Here is a 19,409-nt window from a genome sequence, read left to right as displayed (position 1 = left end):
ACAAAGTTTCTCCTGGTCTTCCAAACCTTTAATTGACTCAGAGGCATAAAATTGAGAAGGGGAGAGAGTGAGAGAGCATGCGGAGTGGCGCGAGCAATTTGAATAATTTATTGTCCTTTGAAGTTGCAAGAGAAATTTCAGCTGCCTTGGGGAGTAATTTCTCCCCATTCTGAAAGGGTTTCTCCTTATTTTAAACTCATTCAGAGGATGATAGTTTTGCATTTTCTGCATGATTAATGAGCATAATTCCCCCTACTCTCATGCAACCTCTAAAGAGTGGTGGGGTGGTGAAACTTGGTGTTTTTTTTAATTAATCGAATCAAATTAATTTGGCTGTGTCCTCTTCTTCTCTCACCTCTGTTAGAATTCATGTATTTATACAGAAGTTAGTCTGAGCATGCTGTTAAGTGTGCCAGCACTTACAAATCTTAAGCCTGGACTTTGAGTTGTTTGGATGACTTTCTCAAAAGATGCTGTAGGTTTTTTCAGTCCAGGTATTAAAGATCACCTTGAGACTGGTGCTGGTGTGATCCCCCAGTGAGCCAGGAAGATCCTTCAGCTCTCATATTTCTTTATCTGTCTGTGTGGGTAGGATCTGTTTGGTTCTGAGGGCTTTCTGTTTGGGGTTTTTGTTGGTTTGGTTTGGGGTTTGGTTTTTTTTTTTTTTTAATGAATGCCCTGATACTCTCCTTTTCTTCTAAGATCTGCTAATTGTGGTTAGTTCCAGTAGCTGCCACTTGAGGGACTGCCTTCACCTGGGAGGGGAAGGCATCTTCTGCCCTGGTGTTTGGAGAGGCTGCATTACAGCCTTCTGATGGGATCCATCCCTTGCATCTCTCTGCTGGTATCAAACACAGAAATCTTCCCGGTTCTAACAAAGCTTCACCTTCCTCCATCAGAGTCTGACAGAAGACTTGAAGAGTTCCTTGCTGTTCTTTTTCCATGATTCCATTTCTCTCTCACTCATCTGTTGCAGTTCTTGTGGCTCACTGAATCTCTAGTTATCCCAGCACTGAGTTTCTTCAGTTGCCACCGTGCTGTTTCTCACCACTGTTGTCGAGGTCTTTTTTTTGTTGTTTTTCTTTCAATAAATTCTTTCGTGTTGATGTGCCTGCTACAAATCTGAATGATGAGTACTGTGGTTCAGAGACAGAAATTGTAATGACTTGTGTGGTTGGAGCTGAAGTTCATGATTGTTAAAGGTTGTATTCATCCATTAGTCATGGCTTTATTAGGTTTTGGTTTCCTGTTTTCAAGATCTCTCATCTTGACTTCCCTTGCATTGATGAGTTCTACAAGCTCTCAATACACTCTTAAAACCCAGGTCAAGGTGTTTCAACCCTGTATACCAGGAGTCTTTTTGTTCCATGGCAAATGTACCCCATTTCAAAAATGGGTACCCCATTTCATAAATTGAAAGTACCCCAAATTCTATGCTCTAGGAATTGTACCTTGCTCTTTTCCTGTAGACCAGGAGACTTCTTCTCTGCTTCAAGGAAAGAAGCAGGCAACAGCCAGCAAGTAGAAATAATCTAGCTTTTTTTTACTGGATTAAAAGAGCAGAGTTTTGTCAGACAATGTTTTATTTATCTGGTGTGCCTTTTATCCCCAGATGACCCCTGCATGTATTAGGCAGCAAATCCTGGTTGGGATCATTCATCTGTAGTGTTGCAACCCCTTCAGAGGTGGCAATGGGAGGCAGGGGACCAGGCTGTGTGTTTACATTTTGCAAAAGTCTCTGTCATATCAGTAAACCAAGGATCAGAACTGATCTCCCTGATCACATCCTCGGGGTTTCTAGCACTGTGCTTTCTCTGAAAGACCATGAGATGCAGAAGCTTGTAGCAGTTTGTTTTCCCCACTGCTGCTGACTCTGCTGTCACTTTTCAGTGGCTCAGGACCTCTGTTGGGCTATATTAAGATGGCACAGCCCCCCAGGATTTGGGATCGTTGCTCATTAAGCTTTTTCTTCTTTCAGGCTTGTCCCATAAGAGGTGGTTTTTCATGTTCTGGTATCTCCCATAGGCTCCTATTCTTTAGTGACTCAGAGAGGTGGAAGCTGAATAAAGAGCCAAGTCTGCTGCAGGTAGGGGGTGAATCGAGCTCCTCCAGGATGTCAATATCAATGGGATGGCTGGAGCAGAAGCTGTCCTAGCAACATGGCAAGGGAAGGGAGAGCTCCCTGCCTTAAGCTGCTGATTGCAAACAATTTGGGATGGCAGTCGTGACATTGATGGACAAGGGGCCCTCATTAAACTGCCAAGATAGCTGCTTGGGTTTCTTGCTGTGCTCTGGATTATTATGCCTTGTTATAGGACTTGTGGACAAATATGGCATGAGATGTTGTTACAGCTGATGGAAAGCACTTGTGTGCCCCAAGGTCCTGCCCTTCCACATGGCTGAGGCTCCTGTGCTGACCCTTCAGCAGCTGATCTCAGGGCTGCTATCTTACGTGACAGCATTGCTCGTCTGCTTCAGCTCTTGCTGGTCACAAGGAGGAACTTTCTTCCTGGCATTGTGTTGTTATCCAAGAAGGTGAATCCTGGCCAGAGGTCCATCTGCCTTACCACCTACTTGGTCCTTTGCCCCTCAGTTTGGTTTGTACCAGGAGGAGAAGGTGCAGCCTCTCTGTGCGGGGTGCAGGCAGTAAGCAGAGAGGGAAGTGGTTGGCAGTCCTGGAGCTCTCTCCATCTGAATTGGTAAGAGAAGGGAGGTGAGGAAACGGAGACATGAGGAGAGGGTATTTGTGGAGTGGGGCCACAGAGTGCCTTGAAAAGCAAACTCAATCTTGTATCTTCTAGGTCATGTTCTCTCATGTGCATATTCCATATGCTGCACAGTGCTGTCTCTTTTCCATCCTTTCTTGCCTCACGTGCAGGGTCCTGTTCTGATGCTGAGCCCCAGCTGCTTGCCACATTTTCTGGCCTCGACTGCCAAAATCCAGATTCCTTCACCCCAAAGTTAGTCCCCTATTGCTCATTCATTAAACTGAAGCTCATATGGTGCTCCAGGCTTCCACCATGCCAGAGCTCTCACAGTATGGGGAGGTACCAGATACCTGTTTTGTTGTTAGGGTGGGAAGAAGGCCCAAAATACCATCCCACTCCCCATAGAACAGAGACAGCTCTTCCCTGTCCTGTACAGCAGTTTGCATCCTGTATGTGTGTATCATTTCCATAAATCCCAGCTGGAAGAATGTTTTCCTTGGCTGTATCAGGGCTGGGACTGATGTGTGGCAGTGACAGATAACCTTTGTGTTTTGGAGAGAGGTGGATCGTTTCCATACGTTCAGAGAGATGATTGTAGCCTGGAGAAGTCCTGCTGAACCTGGATAACTTCATACTAACTTCTGTTCCTAAGTGATAAGGCACAGCCCCATCCCTGAAAACTAACTATTTAAACTTCTGGTTTAAATAAACCAGAAGGAAGGATTATGCTTCCCCTCCAGCAGGCAGGATAACGTGTTTTTTCTCACCTTGGATGTCAAAACTTGGAATAGATCTTTGGTAGCCTCAGTCTCAACCTGCCTCCACTGCTTCAGGCTCCAACCTCCTCTTCCAAAGGGTCTGTATTGCAAATCAGAGCCTGAAGGCTGCATGAATGTGCCAGCTCCCCAAAATTTCAAGCCTCATGGCAGGAAGAGCTTGGCATGGTGCTAGCTATGAGGGGTCTGCTGCCTCATCCTGGCTGAGGGGAAAGGGGGGAAGTTGGCAGCAGAGGCAGGAATCATCAGAAAGGAGCAGGTTTTGGGGGCTGTGGGGCAGCCAGTGTAGCAAAGGTGGATGAAATGAGTTCTTGGTCTTTCTCGTCCAGTTTCTGCTTGTGTTAAATCCCATGCTGGATTGCATCCTTCTGTCCTTCCTTCTCTGAGAGCTTGAAAGAAAGGAAAAAGGGGTAATCTTTCAATGACATTGCCTGGTGTCCAGTGAAGGGAAAGCCTGCACTCCCCTGTGCATAGCTCAGCTTTCTGGAGCCAGGGAAGAGCTTTGGTGGAGCAGCAGCAGGGGAATAGCAAGGTGGAAGTACTGCACTTCTGACAAAAATGTCCTCGATCTTTTTTTACCCCAACCTTTCCAGTGCCATCTCCCTGAAGAGAGCCAAGAGCTGCTGACAGTAAGAGGAAGTCTCTGTCTGAAGGCTATAATTATCCTGTCTGCCTTCCCAGAAAAGGCCAGTTGGGGAGCGAGCGGGCTTCTGTTTCATGGACCTGCCCTGCATTCTGCTGCCTCCCCAATTACTGCTTAATGGACTTTTTATGATGATAAGACGACTGGGTTGGAGAGAAGTTATTGACGGGGAAATGGAATATAATTCACTCCCTGTTTGTTTGTTCTGTCAGAAAACCCTCATTTTAATTTTATTTGTGAGGCACTGAGAAACAGCCCTCAGGGGAAAAAAAAAAAAAAAGAAAAGTAGAAAATCTTGTCAGTAAAACCATGGATTTCAAGGGGACCAGAGTCTCTGCAGGACCTCTCCAAAGGGTATTTTCAGTCTTGTTGAGTGCCTTCACACAGACCCTCCCCACTGCCTGCATCAATCTTGCTCCCAGTTCTCACTCCACTCATGAAGAGAAATGTAAATCCTGGAGCCATCTTTTTTGCCTTTACCCCTCTTGCAAGCTCCCCCACACCCTAATGCTGCTGCTTTGAGATATGTACCCATTCCAACCATCCCATCCTTGCTCCCCACTCTCCATCTGTCTCACATTTGGCTGCTCTCTCCTGTTTTCATCTGCTCTGTGCTTTGTCTCCTCTATCTAATCTTCAGTTTCCTGCCTCTGAACATCTCCCTCTTCTCCATCTTGCTCCAGTTCTCTTGCATTTTCCCCACTGATCTCTCCTCTCCCTATCCCTGCTGATTTTCCCATTCTTTCTGTCCTCTGCTTCCCCAAATTCAGTAGGGTGACAAAGCTGTTCCTCTGGCCATGCCTCCCAGGCTGTTCCCAGCTGCTCAGCACTCCCAGCCCTCATTGCAGGGCATCCCAGCAGACCAGAGCAGCACACACATGTGCACCACGTTTCCTAAACCAGGAAACAAACACTCAGTGCATGGCCAGACCAGGATCTCACAATCCTGGAGAGGTTTTCCAGGAGGAGAGATGAAAGCACCAGGGCTGTAGTTGTCAGAGTACCTTGTGCTCCTTCTCCAATTGTGAGACTGTCAGCAGTTGTAGAAAAACAGAGATGGAGTTTCACTAGATCAGCAGAAAGTTTCAGCCCAAAAACCAAAGGGAAAGGGAGGAGAAGAGGGGGGTTTAACCCTTTGCATGCCTGTGAGGATGCTATCAGGTTGTTTCATGGATGCTCTTGAACTTAGTAAGGTGTGAGAAATAATGAAGAGAGATGCCCCCATTCTAGCTAACATGACCTGGTGTTGGGAGATTGCTAAGATACTCTCTGGCATCTGCTTTTCATCTTCTCCCACCAAGAAATACCAGTGGAAGAATGTCCCTGAGATCTGTCTCTTGTGATTTTTCATGGTTATTTTGTTTTGCTTGTATTACAGTATTTAGAGGCTATAGCTGTGTGCAGTACCACCTAGGGTGCTGAGTGCTGAACAGATCTGTTCTGTGACCATCCTTTACTCCAAATTGCTTGTAGTGTCTAGACAAAGACAGGCAGGCAGGCAGGTGTGAGAAATGAGGATTGTCACCTCCGTGTGGCAGACTGAGATGTGGGGAAGGGTGAGTGCCCAAGGTCAGCCGAATTTGCGTCAGAGCCAGAGATCTGAATCCTGCTTATGGGAATCATCTGGAGCCTGGAAGAGCAGATTGGGGTGTGCCAGTGCTAACAGCAAAACAACACTGACCATAAATGGTTTAATGGCCTCGTCTTTTGACTTCATTCTTGAAAGGCAGAGAGGTGTGTGTGCGTATAGACATAAAAAAGGGTAGGTTTTGATCTGTTTGTTATTTTTTAGCTAGAAGAAAAGTGGTCATTTGACTAAAATGCCCTGGATCTCTCTTATAGTGTGGGCACACTCTCATGGTGGGCAGCTCAGAGGGGAAATGTCACACTCAGCACCACAGGGACATTAGTTGAAGGTCCAGGGTGAATGGTGGGCAAAAGGATGGCTGCCCCATGCATTCAGGAAGGCTGTGAGAAACTGGCAAGAAAATGGCTTGCCTGCTGAGGTCTTGCTGTTGCTTTAATTTCTGTGGTGTGTTTGGGGTTCAGTAGTGAACCCCTCTGCTCCCCAGGGAGTGGGTAATGAGTGTTTATTTACCAAGAAAGGAAGTGAACCCCCAGGCACTTCGTGTGCCAACACCATGGCTCAGCTGGACCAGCACCAGACCTCCACCAGAACACTTGTGCCAGCAGCCAGGGACACCAAGAATTGGAAGCAAAACCATTGAAAATACGCATTTTTGTGTCTGGCTTTCTTTTGTCTCTGTGGATTTGTTCTGCTGTGGGCGAGGGGCCCTTTCAGCCAGGCTCCCACTGCTCTGTGTGCTGGGGCCAGATGAAAGAATAAGTGGCTTTGTCTTTATTTGTGGCCCATTGTTGAGGTGCTTTTCCTGGGGGTGGCAGGAGGGGGGTGTTCAGCACAGAGGTGAATTTTGCCATCTGAAATCAGCACCAGGTCCCTGCTGTGTGGTGGGAGATGAAGGGAAGGAGCTGAGGGGGATCAGAGGTGTGGAGAGGGGCAGAGGGACACACACACACTACCCAATTCTGCCCAAATCTGGGATAATACAGCAAGGTGGTCAGGGACCATCCTCTGGCATTTTCCTCAGGTTCAGCCTGGTGCTGGTGCTGTGGCAGCTTTGGGCCTCCCCTGTGTGGGCGGGAGTGGGTGGAAGGGTACAATGGCGGACATGTTGTCCCTCTCCCTGTGGGAGCAGCTTTCTGCCTGGGACCTGCCCCAAAGCTAGCAGGCTGTAGCTCAGGAGGGAGGAGCACTTCAGGCCATAGTTAGTCTTCCAGCCATTTCTGGCGGCAAAGTGTGTGGGGTCTTCTCTTCCCTCATGATGGAGGTGGAAGGCTGTGTGCCGCTGGCTGGGCCCGCACCTGTCAGCACTGAGGGTTTACCTCATGAACTTCATGGTGAAGGGCAGGTTCTGGCTTTGTGTGAGTGCTCATGGAGGCCAGGCTGGAGGGGCAGGGGGCTGTCTTCAGTCTGCTCTTGTTAGCCAGCCCCATCCATTTCTCCAATTGCCCCATATTCCTGAGCCAGCACTGAGGCATTTTGGCTGCAGGAAGGGTGGAGGATGTCAGGGTATTGATCTTGGAGGCTGACACAAAATGCTTTGAGAATCAGTTTTGTCTCAGACCCAGGAAAGTATTTCCTCACCAGGACCTGCCTCATTCCTTCATTCCTATTCAAGCTCACTGCTCAGCCTTCCCTGAAACTACTCAGTGAGCTGCACAGTGGGTGAGTGTTGCCATACTGCTTTGCACATCCCTCTGCACCACCAGAAAGGATTCAGCTGCCTTAGCTGAGCCAGTTTTTCAGGCTGGCTGTCCCATTTTGTGACTGTAACATTGTGAGGTAGTGTAGAGACAGAGCTCCGGCTCTGTGGTGTGTTCTGCAAGGCTAAATGTACCCCCAAAGTCCTTGTCATTGCATAAACCCACCCGCAGTGCCTGCATGAGGAGCAGCCATCTCAGTCTGGAGACCTACAGGAGGCAAAGGAAAAGGCTCCGTGGCACAGGTTCCTAACTCTGCTTTTTCTACCCCCGCACCCTGCTCCCCTTTAGCTGTCAGCTCAGATATGTTAAACCCATTTGTGCTTCTGCCTCTTTCCCATCCTGCAAACCACCTCCGGGTCCTCTATCCCTTTCCCTGGCTTTGGCTTTTGATGTTTCAGACAAGCATATGGTGGCCAGCCTGTCTCCCTCACTCCTCGTCCATCATCCACTGTTCACCATGGCAGCAGTTCCTGAGGGACATTCGGGTTTAAAGGGTGAGATGTCCCCTCCTTTCCCCCACTCTGACATCTTTCAGTCTTGCTTGCTGTAAAGTTTCTCAGACTGTTTTGTCATCTGTGTATCATTAGCCAGGGAGATGGTGGGGTTAGTTTGTTTGGGGTTTTTTTGACTGCATTCAAAACTTTTTCTGCTTTGGTGTAACGTGAAAGAAGGCAGGAAGGAAGGATGGAAGGAGGGGTAGGTGAGGCAGCAGCTTTTTCCTCTTCTGTGAGGAAAGCTGCCATGGCTCACAGCCCTCATACATGGGCTGACGTCATTCCCTGCTTCTCTGGTGTGGCTGTCTCTAGGATAAGTAGGAGACCCCACCCTCATCACCTCCTCATCTTCTTCTCAAAGTCTGCCTCAGAATTCCCAGGATCCCAGCAGTAAGTCTGCGTCATGTCCCTTCTGAGCAGCTGCCAGCACCACCCGTGCTTCTTTGGGCCTCTGCTTGTTAAAGTGAAGCCAGCTGGAGGTTGTCTACACAGAGCTGACCAGGAAGGTGAGCACCCAGTCCCTTGGCAGCTCTGGGGGATGCAGGGCTGGAGCAGAGCTGTCTGAAGGGGTGGCAGAGGTTGGGGCAGAAGGCAGACAGTGTCTGTGCTGCTCCTCTTTGCGGATGCAATTACATATTCACCATCCATCCCGTGCTCTGTGTCTCTTCCTTACAGTCTGTGGCAACTATCCAGCGTGTAGCTTTACCCTGGCTGTTGCTTTTTGGGAAGTGCGTAGGTGGTGGGCAGGAGTGAAAGGCTCAGTTCAACTTGATGGTTTCCCATTAAGCTGTAGAGAAGAATCACAGGTACACAGCAGCCGTCCTGTCTTTTCAACCTTCTCTCCAGAGACACAGACCCTGCAGGAAGCCTCTCATAGTAGGAAAGTTCTTTTAAGCTCCAGATTTTTCCACTCCTGTTTTGATAGTAAAAAAACCAAAAAACCACAAACCACCACAGATTCTGCTACTTCGGTAGCAGAGAAAGGACAGAAAAAGCTATTGTGATCTCTGGACCTAGGTGGAACTCAAACCCAGTCTTTCCAAGACTAACTTATTCTCATGAGGAACGATTGCTGAACTGATACAAAACCTCCTGAATTGCGAGGCTGCAATCTGGAAAATGCCTGTTTCTGATTTTTATTTATTTAAAACAGGGGTCTTACAATCTTGGCCAAGCCCCTCTGAGTGGGTTGATAATGTTTCACTTTCACATGGCACCTTGCTCCTGCTTTTGGGAGGCTTTCAAAGCGATTTGCAGAGCTGAAGAGTGAATTCTATGTGTTTCACTGCAAGCTGGACCTGGCACGGCAGAGCTGTGGCAGTCCCACGCAGCACAGAGGAATTTGTTTCAGCTTTGTATCATCACCACCTTGCCTGTGATAGCTCTGGCTTTCTCCTGGAGGGGAGAGGGTTGTTCTGCACTTGGCGTGGGCTGCAGTGACAAGAGCTGCAGGGGGGGGCATGGAGAGCACAATGGATGATTTGGTGGAGTGGGGGCAAGAGTCTGGAGCTCGGAGGCGTGGGCAGTTTTAAAATCATCAATTTAGCTTTGATTTTCACCTATTTTTTACAAGCGAGTAGCAAAACCTGCCAGATTGTTTGATAGGGATATTTGTTTGGTTTCCTTTGTCTCTCGCTGTCTGTTGTAGGCTGTTGAGCATTGCAGTGAGCTCAGAAGGGTGTTCACAGAACAACTCTGCTTCTCCTTCACAGAAATCCCCAAGAAGGGATGCTGAGCAATGACTCCCAAGTTCAATCTCTATTTTTTGAAGCACTGTCCCTTTCTTCAGGACAGAAATAGACCCTTATTCTTCTTCTCGCTGTGCTCTCATCGTGCTGCTTCCACTGATTTAAATGCATATGTGGCATTAAGGATTATTAGGGGCTTTCATTTTAGGAAATAAATTTGCATCGATGGAGTGTTCTTAAAAGCCCTGGATGTTCTTGGCTGTACCTTCAGAATTGACTTCTGCAAACTCCTCAGGTTGCGGGCAGAGTAAGCATTTATATTTTAGCCTGAAGCAAAGTTTTGGTTTTGCCTTTCTCAGCTGGAAGACAGATTCCCCAGTGCCAGTACCTCCAGTGGGACTTGCTTGATAACCTTTAGCTGTAACATTGCAAAGAAGATTCTGACCTCTAAATATAGATTCGGATATTTATAAATCTGATGCTTTGTACACACAGCGTTTGGTGGGATGTAAACAGCTCCAGCAAATTTTATTTACCTCCAGCATGGAAACAAATGCTTGATTGCATCACATGAGCTTGCTCAGTGGCTTTTATTTATATACTGCTGGCCAGCCAGGTAGGGAAGGGGGGAATGAATCCTTTTGTGTGTCAACCCTGGAGAGTTTTCTCTAGCTACCATTTGCCCTCTTCTTAAGCTCTTTGGTAGGCTGCTCACATCTTGTTTTATAGTCTCTGAGTACGTACATATAAATACACACATTTCAGAGTCATGTGGTCTACTTTTCTCAAGAATAACAGACGGCAACTTTATGAGCTGAGTGATTTTATTTGAACACAGCTGTGGCCTTGTGATTTAAATATTTCAATAAATTTTAAACTAACTAGGTGAGAGGAAACTGTGCAGGGAAAACAGGTTAGAGCGTGGAAGGAGGGTTCCCTGAGGGTAGGGGCTATATGTGCTCTGCACAAACACTCCTGGCCCCATCCTCCTTTCATCAGAGGGTCCTTGACACCTTCCTTGGTTGGAAAGCCCATCCAAGCATCCATTCCCCTTCTTGCAGAGGTGCTCTTGAAGGCAATCAGACATGGATGGAAATCAGTGGCAGGGGGTGAGGGAGAAGTACTGTGCGTTTGAATGTTGTGCCCTTGGGTATAGGCTGCCTAAAATGCAGCCCTGGGCTCTGAGTGTGTTTATTCAGGCATTGCTGCACCTTTGAGCATCTGGTTATGAGAGGAGTTTGAGGAGGTGTTGGCTTCTTCCTTCAGCAGTGTGAGTTCCTTGATTTTCTCAGATGACTCATGAAAAGAAAAGGGAGAAGAAGGGAAGGGAGAATGGCAGGAGCAGACTGCAGGCTTGCCCATCCTCTTGGGTTTGACAACTGGATTGTTTTGATATGATCATGACTTCAGTTTGTTGGGCTGTATCCTATCAACGTGCCTTTTCCTTTTCCTTGTTGCTGTGTAAAGGTATCAGTGAGAGCCATGGGAAAGATGTGCAGATAAAACCAGAGATGTATTAGAAGCCAAGGAGATTTCATATGCTGAACCTGCTGGCCATCAGCCTGCTTCATGTCACCATCCTCAAGATCTCATGTACTCCATTTATTTCATGGTCTTTCTCTCACCTTTTACCCTTGTTTTGGCTAAGTTCCTATAAATCTTTCCCTTTCCTTTGTCTTTGGCTCATCTAGGATCTGGGGAGTGCAATTCAGTGTTTCTACAGAACAATTTCTCCTGTGCAAGACAATTTTAAAGTCCAGTTTTCAGAAGTAAAAGAGGTTTTGCAGCAGCATCACGTGGAAATCTCTGTGTAGTATCAGGCACTTAATCATTTTTAGGACTGTAGCTTCTCCATATGTAAAATGGAGGTGAAGACTGTTGCTGAAAGACCGAGAGGTTTAATTTCATGAGGGATCATTTGAGAATAGCAGTGATAATGGTACTGTTAATTACAAACAGTGTTCATTAGAGTTCTTCTTGTGCCAGTAACCTTCTTTTTTTCTTTATTCTTTTTTTTTTTTTTTCTTAAAGGTCCCCCTGTGTTCATTAAAAAACCTGTGGACCAAATTGGTGTGTCAGGAGGGGTGGCCTCCTTTGTGTGCCAAGCAACTGGAGATCCCAAGCCACGGGTCACCTGGAACAAGAAAGGGAAGAAAGTGAACTCCCAGAGATTTGAGGTAAGAGATGTTCTTGAAATCTGTGCCTGTGTATAAGTATAAAGACTGACACAAACCAGCTCTTCCTTGGCCATTCTAAGACCTGATAATAGAGGGAGGTTTGGAAGGGGAGGAGTTTTAACAGCAGAAGGAGTGAAATGCAAGCACTTGGCCATGTCAACAGCTGGGTTTGTTCCAAAGCAAGAGACAGCTTGGCTCACTTACTTAGTTGGAGGGGTTTTTTCTTTTGTTTATTGCTTTTTGTCCCCTCCTGGGGTATAATATAAAGCTGCCTTCTTTCTTCCCTAAGAGACCCCAACTCAGCTAGCACTTCTTTAGCTCTGTAAATGCACCTTTCATACCCATCCATTGCTCATTGTTTTAACCCTGGGATAGCCTGGAGTAAACATGACAGTTGCTGGCAACCCAGCCCCAAGCAATTGGTATTGTTTAGATAGAAATGAGAGTGGAGGAACAGGGACAAGGAGGTCATCCTGTGGAATTTGCTGTAGGACTCAGCCCTGCCAGGCAGCTGTGTGCTTAGAGGAGCTTTGTGGTCTCAGCTGCCCATGCAGATGGAGGAAGAAGGCGGAGGTTCATTTTTATTTTGTTTTCACTTGATCTGTTTCCTCCTCCTTCATCAGAGTTGTAGCCTGAACACCCACTCCACACACGCTGTCCCCACGGCACATTCTTTCAGGGCATTTGAGACATGCAAAGAAGTTTTGGGGGGTTCAGTGGTCAGAGACAGGATTTGGCATCCTTCTCTGTCACATGGAGGTTGGTGAAGAGACCATGGGTTACGTGTAGGGGACTGTGGGGCAGCTGCTGAAGTGGGTTTGTGAGTGTGCTTGCTTGTATACCTGCTGGTGCCTCCTACAGAGCAGGAATGAACCTTCTACTTGCAGCCCAAGGAGGCTTACTGTGTGTGTCTCTTTCTCTTTGTTCCCCAGACAATTGAATTTGATGAAAGTGCAGGTGCTGTTTTGAGGATCCAGCCCCTCCGGACTCCCCGAGATGAGAACATTTATGAGTGTGTTGCTCAAAACCCTCATGGGGAGGTCACTGTCCATGCCAAGCTCACTGTCCTCCGAGGTAAAGAGCATGTCTGCCTGCCATGTGTCAATGTCATGGGGAAGAAGGGACCCTTCAGCTCTTCCTTTCTTTCAAATGAGTGGGAAGGCTATCACAAAACATGTGGCCAGGGCCCAAAGTCCTCTTTTTTTTTGGTTTATTCTGACCTGTCAGATCTGTTTGTTGTTAGTACACCAGGGAATCATAAAATTGCTATGTAAGAAACAAAACTAAAACTGAACCACTTCAGGAGGTTTGACTGGATAATGTGCTGAGGTTCCTTCCAAACAGAATTGTCCTATGATTATATCATCTTTCCTCCCTTCCAATATGAAATCCTTCCTCAGGTTTATGAGCAGCACCAGAAAGTCCCCATCACTCTCATGAATTGTGGCACCATTCATCCAGACACCCAAGAAAACCTCTTCACTGAGGGATCTCTAACTGGGCTGAAGTCCAGATGATTATGGATCTGCATGGGCTTTCACCAGTTGGTAGCAATACAAGGTGCATTTCTGGTCATCTTCCCTCTTTCTAGAGGTCCTTTGCTCCATGCTCTCTCCAGCAAAACAATTCCCCTCTCCAGTTTGTTCTAGTTTTGGTTGTGTTTTTTTTTCACTTGTCCCCACTATAGAGGATGTTTACATGGATGCCTCCTTCATGTCATCTGTTTGAAATATGCTCCCTGAACTTGATGTGGGGGAGGGAGCAGTATGTTATTGCTCTGGATGCCTCTGGATGTTTACTGCTGTTACCCTGGAGATCTGTAAAATCACTCTGAAACACTAAGCTTGGCTGCTTGCTAAAACTGACCCATTTTAGGGGAAAAGATGCATGGTGGTCTCTGGGCAAACCCTAGGGCAAGGCAGGGGATCCTGGCAGGAAGAGTGTGGTGGGTAAGTGCCTGAGAAGGAACTGAAAACAGTTGAGCTGGGGAGTGGTGGCTGTTGATGAAGCCATCAGCAGAAGGTGCTGTGGAGAGCTATGGGCTTTTAAATAGGTGTAATTGTGGGAAGAGACATTATTTCTGCAGGGAGCATGGCTAGCAACAGTTTTAGGTGGTCCAGGTAGTGAGTGGTCCTCATGAAGCCAAGTGGTAGCTCTGCCTGTATGCCAGTTGCTTTTTCTTCAGCAATTTCAGTGTCTTCTCCAAGAGCATCTTAAGCCCTTTTGTTTGAACAGCCAGTGAGCACATCCCTGACAGTGCAGAGGAAAATTTGTGTGCAAATCCCTGACATACAGCAGTAAATAAAGACCAGACATAAAGGGCACATGGCAAAGCCCTTGACCTCCCTTTAGAGCAGGGAATATCCCTCCTGCTGCCCACCTGGCAGGCTCGGGGTTGTCAGGGTTCTGGCTGCCTTTGAGCCTTCTGGCTGCCAGGGTTCTGGGCCCGTGATCCAGTCATGTCTGACAGATTTGTGTAGGTGCACTGAAGGCTTTGTGTAGCTTCTCTGCCTGGCATGGCATTTAACCTTCTGTTAGCAGTATGTGGTGGGATGTATCTGTCAGGAGAGTGGAACAGCTCTTATCAACCAGAGAATGCCTGGCTGTGGCTTCCCAGAGGGCTGGGAACCTTGTTCTCCACACTCATTCCCTCAGGAGCTCTGAGAGTTTGGGAGAAATGCCCCTGCAATCATATTCAAAATCTCTGCCCCTTGCATTTAGCTCTGAGGAGTGGCAAGAGAGAGGAGGTTGTCCTCTAGTTGCTGCCCTCAAATCCCCTGGATTCTGACAGCATTTTCCAGGCACTGTCCACCCAAAGAAAGCTGCAGTGTATGGGCAATGACAAGCTGAGCTACCTGAGGGACCAGGGGTCTTTATGAATATTTTTTGCAGCTCTTCCTTCTGGTGTTGGCATCATACACATGTCAGCTAGAGAGACAGATGACAGAGCAGGAGCTACATCTTCCCACTGTCTGACTAATTATGCACTTTGCTGATCCCACAGAAGATGATTACTATGTCCTTTGCTCCTGGGTTGTGCTGCATTCACAGATGCTCCTGTTTGCCTCTCAGGACTCTGTCAGGAGCTTTGGTAACTCCTTGGGGGCAGCTGTGGTACTGAATTAATGAAATTTAGGGGGAGCAGAAGTGAGCTGCAGGCCTGGACCAAGGTGATGTTGAAGAGCTTCCATGAAGCAGCTTTTCTAGCATACCATCCCCATCCCTGCTCAGCTGAAGTTACTTCATCCTTCATCTTTCCTTAGCTTTCACACAGCAAAGCTTGCCTCCTCCTTTTAGACATTTTTAAGTGGTGGGAAAGTTAAAAGCACAAATCCATGAGCCTCCACGACAGCAAAGTTAGCATATTGGCACCTGTTCCTCTCTCTCTTTCCTCCCTGATTCACCCACTCTCCTGTTTGTCTTTTCTCTCTTTCCTTGCAAGGCCTCCTCCTCCTTTCTGTCTCTCTTCTCTCACTTCCAGAGCTCAGTATGAAGGTGGGGGCTGCTCCCCAGCTTGGCAGTGAATGTGAGCTGTCATTTGCAGAAGCTGTTACCTTGGTGTGCTGGGGAGTATGGCAACCTGGGCCCCAGCTGTCACAGACTTCCCAGGGTGGGCTTTGTAGTAACTCTGCAGCCTGTTTGCTGAGGTGTTGTGATCAGAGTTACACATACCTGTGTGTGCCTTCATGCTCCACACGTGTGAACAGTTACTGGGTTTCCTCAACCCTACTGGAGACAGTCTCATGAACAGAAGGAAGAAAAATACATTACCAGGTGCAGCTGCTGGAGGGATTGGAGACCAAACTCCTTTTTGCTCCTGATAGAAATTCACAAACATTCACTTAAAAACAGGAAGCTGCAGGAGGGAAAACCTTTGGGAGCTTCTGAGAAGCAGAGCTTGTGGTGGACACCGTTCAACTTCCACAGAGTCTCTTAACACCATCTCTGCTGGTTTGTTTGTTTGTCCTTCCTGCTTGCCTTCTCAAGGGATCTGCATTGTGATAGGGCTGTGGAGATTTGCTGTTCTTTCCACAGCTGGTTAGACATAGTGCCTGCACAACTGATTCCTGCAGAGCTCAAAGAAAAGGAAAGAAAGCAGTTTTGGGAAGCATTTTCCAGTTATTGTTGACTCCAGCTGCAGTAATTTTGCATTCTGATTCTGGCAGAAAGGAAGCTGGTTGGGACAGGAACCTCAGCTCCCATTTGGTGTGGTTTCTCTGAGCTCCACACTCCCAGGAAAGATCCACATATTGCTATTATTCCTTCCTGTCTACAGATTATACTTTCTCTGCACTTCTTTAGTAGCCTGAGACAGAGATGCTCATGATGTGAAGGATTGTCCTGTGCCATCAGCAGCTGAGTGGGCTGAGCACAGGGGAGCTTTACTGCAACTTTTGCCTGGGCTGGGAGACAGTCTGGATTTCAGGCAGGAGCCAGATTGACTTAGTTTTTTGTTCTTTTGAAGCTGATTGAGAGTTCTGTGGAGGTTACCCTTTGTGAGTTGTTAGTAAGGGCAACAGGGTCCCATAAAAACCAGCCCTTGGTCCAGTTAAATGTAATGGAACAAAATTTCCTGTGTCCTGATGTATCTTACCACTTGCTGCATGCTGGCTCATGCTGTCTTTTTCTGGTGATTACAGCACTCTGGAAAATAGAGGAAGACTGTTAGTAAAGTCTGGGGTACTTACTGCTGGAGTGTGGTTGAAGTTGCTATGGACATTGTTTCAGAGCTGCTTTTTCTAGTGATTCCCTGTTGATTTCTTTTTATGAAATGCTCATACAGTTCTCTAATAATTCTGGCCTGAAATTTTCCTCACACGTTTCCTGCTCCAAGAGGACATCTGGTGTGGGCATGTATTAAAGTTCTAACAAGATCCCTGCTGTTTTGTTGATTTTTTTTTTTAATTGTTGGCTATAGCTCAGCAGAAAGGTAAACAAAAATCAGTCCTGGATGCTCAGTTGAGTCCCCCAGGAGCACATCTTAAAGAGAAGTTGGCTCCTCTGAAATGTTACCTTGCCACTTGAAAAATTCTTGGCAGTCTTTCTTCAAACTTGGTTTTGCTTTTCTTGTAGTGACCTGAAAATCAGGCCAGGCTGAAAGCAGATTAGTTCTGTAGCTGATGAATAATGTCAGAGTGATTTTAACTCGGATGCCTTTGTGAGGAGGTTACATAGGGATACAGCCATGTGGGGAAGGCAGTGTATTACCTGCACTCTTACCAACACACATAGATATATCTAGCAAAGTGTGTAATTGCTGTCTATAAACCTGCAAAACTTAAAAAACATTGTTAGGCTATTACTGTTGTAGTAGCAAAACTTTCAGATCAAAATAAATGGAATCAACAGGAACAGCATATTCTTAAGCCTCCTGGCATGTATTAAAATAGTCTAAAATATACACATTGCTGGAAAGAATTTGTTCCACAAGGTGCCTGATGCCAGGATACCTGCTGGATTCATAAACATGAGAACTACAGGGTTAACTTTCAGAGTGCTGATTTTGGTCCCTGTTGTGCTTGGAACTAGTGCCACTTAAGCTCCTTCATCTCTGTGTTCTTGGTTATTCCACCTGGAAGTGAAGATAGTTGACTGCCTAGAGGCCAACCAGTGTCTGTGCTGGGCCATGTATCTCCAGAGAAGAGTGAGAAATTCCTCCTTTTCTTCACTTCAGCAGCATCCTCAGCGTGGCTTTCTGCATTCAGTAGATTGTGCATCTGTACATGCTCACACCCTCCTTCTCCTCTAAATTATTAAACAACTGTGCACACCCTGCGGGAAAAAGAGCAGCAGCAATACCAGCTTTAGCTTTCTTTATCATCCTCATTTCCAGCACAGCTCATTATCTAAACACAGAGCTGCCACCTTCTAGAGCAGTGAGGGCCAAGCTCTCCCATTGCTGTACCCGGTGTCCCTTGCTCTTTGTGCCTGACCCTCTGTGTGTCACCACATGTGCCCGGGTTGCTTTGAGGTGTGCCCCTCAGCACAGGGTCAGATTTATTAGAAATGAATGCTGAAGTGCTCTGCTCTTTTCTCCCTGTCTCTCTCCATCGCTCTTCCCCTCTACTTTCTCACCCTGCTCTGTTCAGTGGCCTTGAGATAATTCCCCAGCTTTTTTCAGGGGAGGCTTTTGAACAACTCAAGTCTCAGCACAGGTGTGGGTGAGGTATTTGGGCTCCTCTGTTTCTATGGCAAATGCAACATGTGAAATAATTTCCCTGCCTAAACCAACCTGATTTTCACCAGCAGGAGGCTGCCCAGATGTGCCCTTGAAGCACCTGCAGCTGGCATCTTGGCTCTTTGGTTCTTGCGAGGAGAATTCCCAATCCAAACCCTTCCTTATTGATTTATATGGTGACAGGATTGGGCTGGTGTTTGGGGGTTGATGGAGGAGGGTGGCAGGGCATCTGTGTTGCATGTCTTGTGGGGATTGAATTGAGGTTGTAATTGCATTATTGCAGGGAATCCAATTGTTAGGGGATGAAGGCAGTTTCACTTTCCTGGCAGGAAGGAAATCTGAGCCCTTGAATCAGTGCAATATGTGATGTTCAGAGATGCCTCCCTCTGCTCATCTGATCCTCAAATCTGATCACGCCTCTCGTCGCAGTTGTTTTAATTAAACTCTGAGGAATTCTTGCACGTTGTGCTGCAAGATGAACGTTTTTGTTTCATCAGAAGCACTCGGTCCTAACAGTTAGAGCAAGGCCTCCCCCATCACCCACGTGTGTGCCCTGCCAGTCAGGAGGGCTCTGCTGGCTGGGAATTCTGTGCTTCATGAAATGATGGGACCAGGGGTTGGAGCCAGGTGGAAGCAGCATCGCCAGGGAAGGAGCTAAAAGCAGGGATCAATAATGATGTCATCTGCAGCCAATGCAGCAGCAGCTCCTTAACAACCCAGCCCCGCCTGTTAAACAGCAGAAGGGAAAGAGAAGACCTTAAAAGCCTGGCTGAGAGCTCCACAAAGGCAAAGCAATTCCCAGAGCCCCTCCATCCTCAGCTTTCTTGGAGGGGGCTGGGGTTTTTTGCAGCAGGAGGGATGTGGAAGAGCACACGGGGCTGGCTGGGGGCTCCTGCAGTGCCCAGGCACAGCCTGGTGAGCTGAGAGGGGAAGGGTTTGGTTCAGACTCTGGTTAAAGCTGGCTGTGTTCCTGGTCAGAATGCAGTGTGTTGGTTTAGAGGTGCTTCAGACTGGGCCTTGATACATCTGTAAGTCTGTCCATACCAGGAGATCTGTATTACTTCAGCAGTTATAAAATGGGCCATGTTTTTGTTCGTGGTCACATTCCTTTGATACAGGAGGAGAGGTGTGGTTCATACATTCCATTCTCCAGTGAGTCACAATAGATCCTTTATACCTCTCTAGAGGAAGGAAACAATGCACATTTTTAAACACACAATTGAGGCATTTAAACCCTTTCTTCTCTGTGGTAACTGCACTGCTAAAAAAAAAACAGTCTTGGACAAGTTTTTGGCCTTGGGTATCAGAGCACCAGGCAAACCCTCACCTCTGCCTTCATGAACTTCAAGTTTCTAGAAGCTGAGTATGAGGTACAGCAGTACAGAAGAGCTCTTAGCAAGTCGTGTGTGTTTGGAGCACCTGTAGAGCAGCCCTGGGATTTGGCAATTCTGTTTTGCTCC

At 47.1% G+C, this 19,409-nt stretch overlaps 1 protein-coding gene across 6 annotated transcripts in view; it reads left to right on the top strand.

The window, feature by feature from the left end:
* Nucleotides 1–19,409, top strand: part of PTPRS (protein tyrosine phosphatase receptor type S) — a 158,695-nt gene that overhangs the window by 67,554 nt on the left and 71,732 nt on the right. For all 6 annotated transcript variants that reach the window (XM_030466538.1, XM_030466542.1, XM_030466540.1 and 3 more), the window contains 2 exons: nt 11,626–11,771; nt 12,704–12,845. In XM_030466538.1, coding sequence (XP_030322398.1) covers nt 11,626–11,771; nt 12,704–12,845 — 288 coding nt within the window. The remainder of the gene's footprint in view (nt 1–11,625; nt 11,772–12,703; nt 12,846–19,409) is intronic.

The sequence above is a fragment of the Calypte anna genome, chromosome 28, assembly GCF_003957555.1.
Source record: "Calypte anna isolate BGI_N300 chromosome 28, bCalAnn1_v1.p, whole genome shotgun sequence".
In the NCBI taxonomy this organism is placed as follows: domain Eukaryota; kingdom Metazoa; phylum Chordata; class Aves; order Apodiformes; family Trochilidae; genus Calypte; species Calypte anna.
Note: the sequence above shows the minus strand (reverse complement) of the source record. Positions and strands in the feature narration are given on the sequence as shown.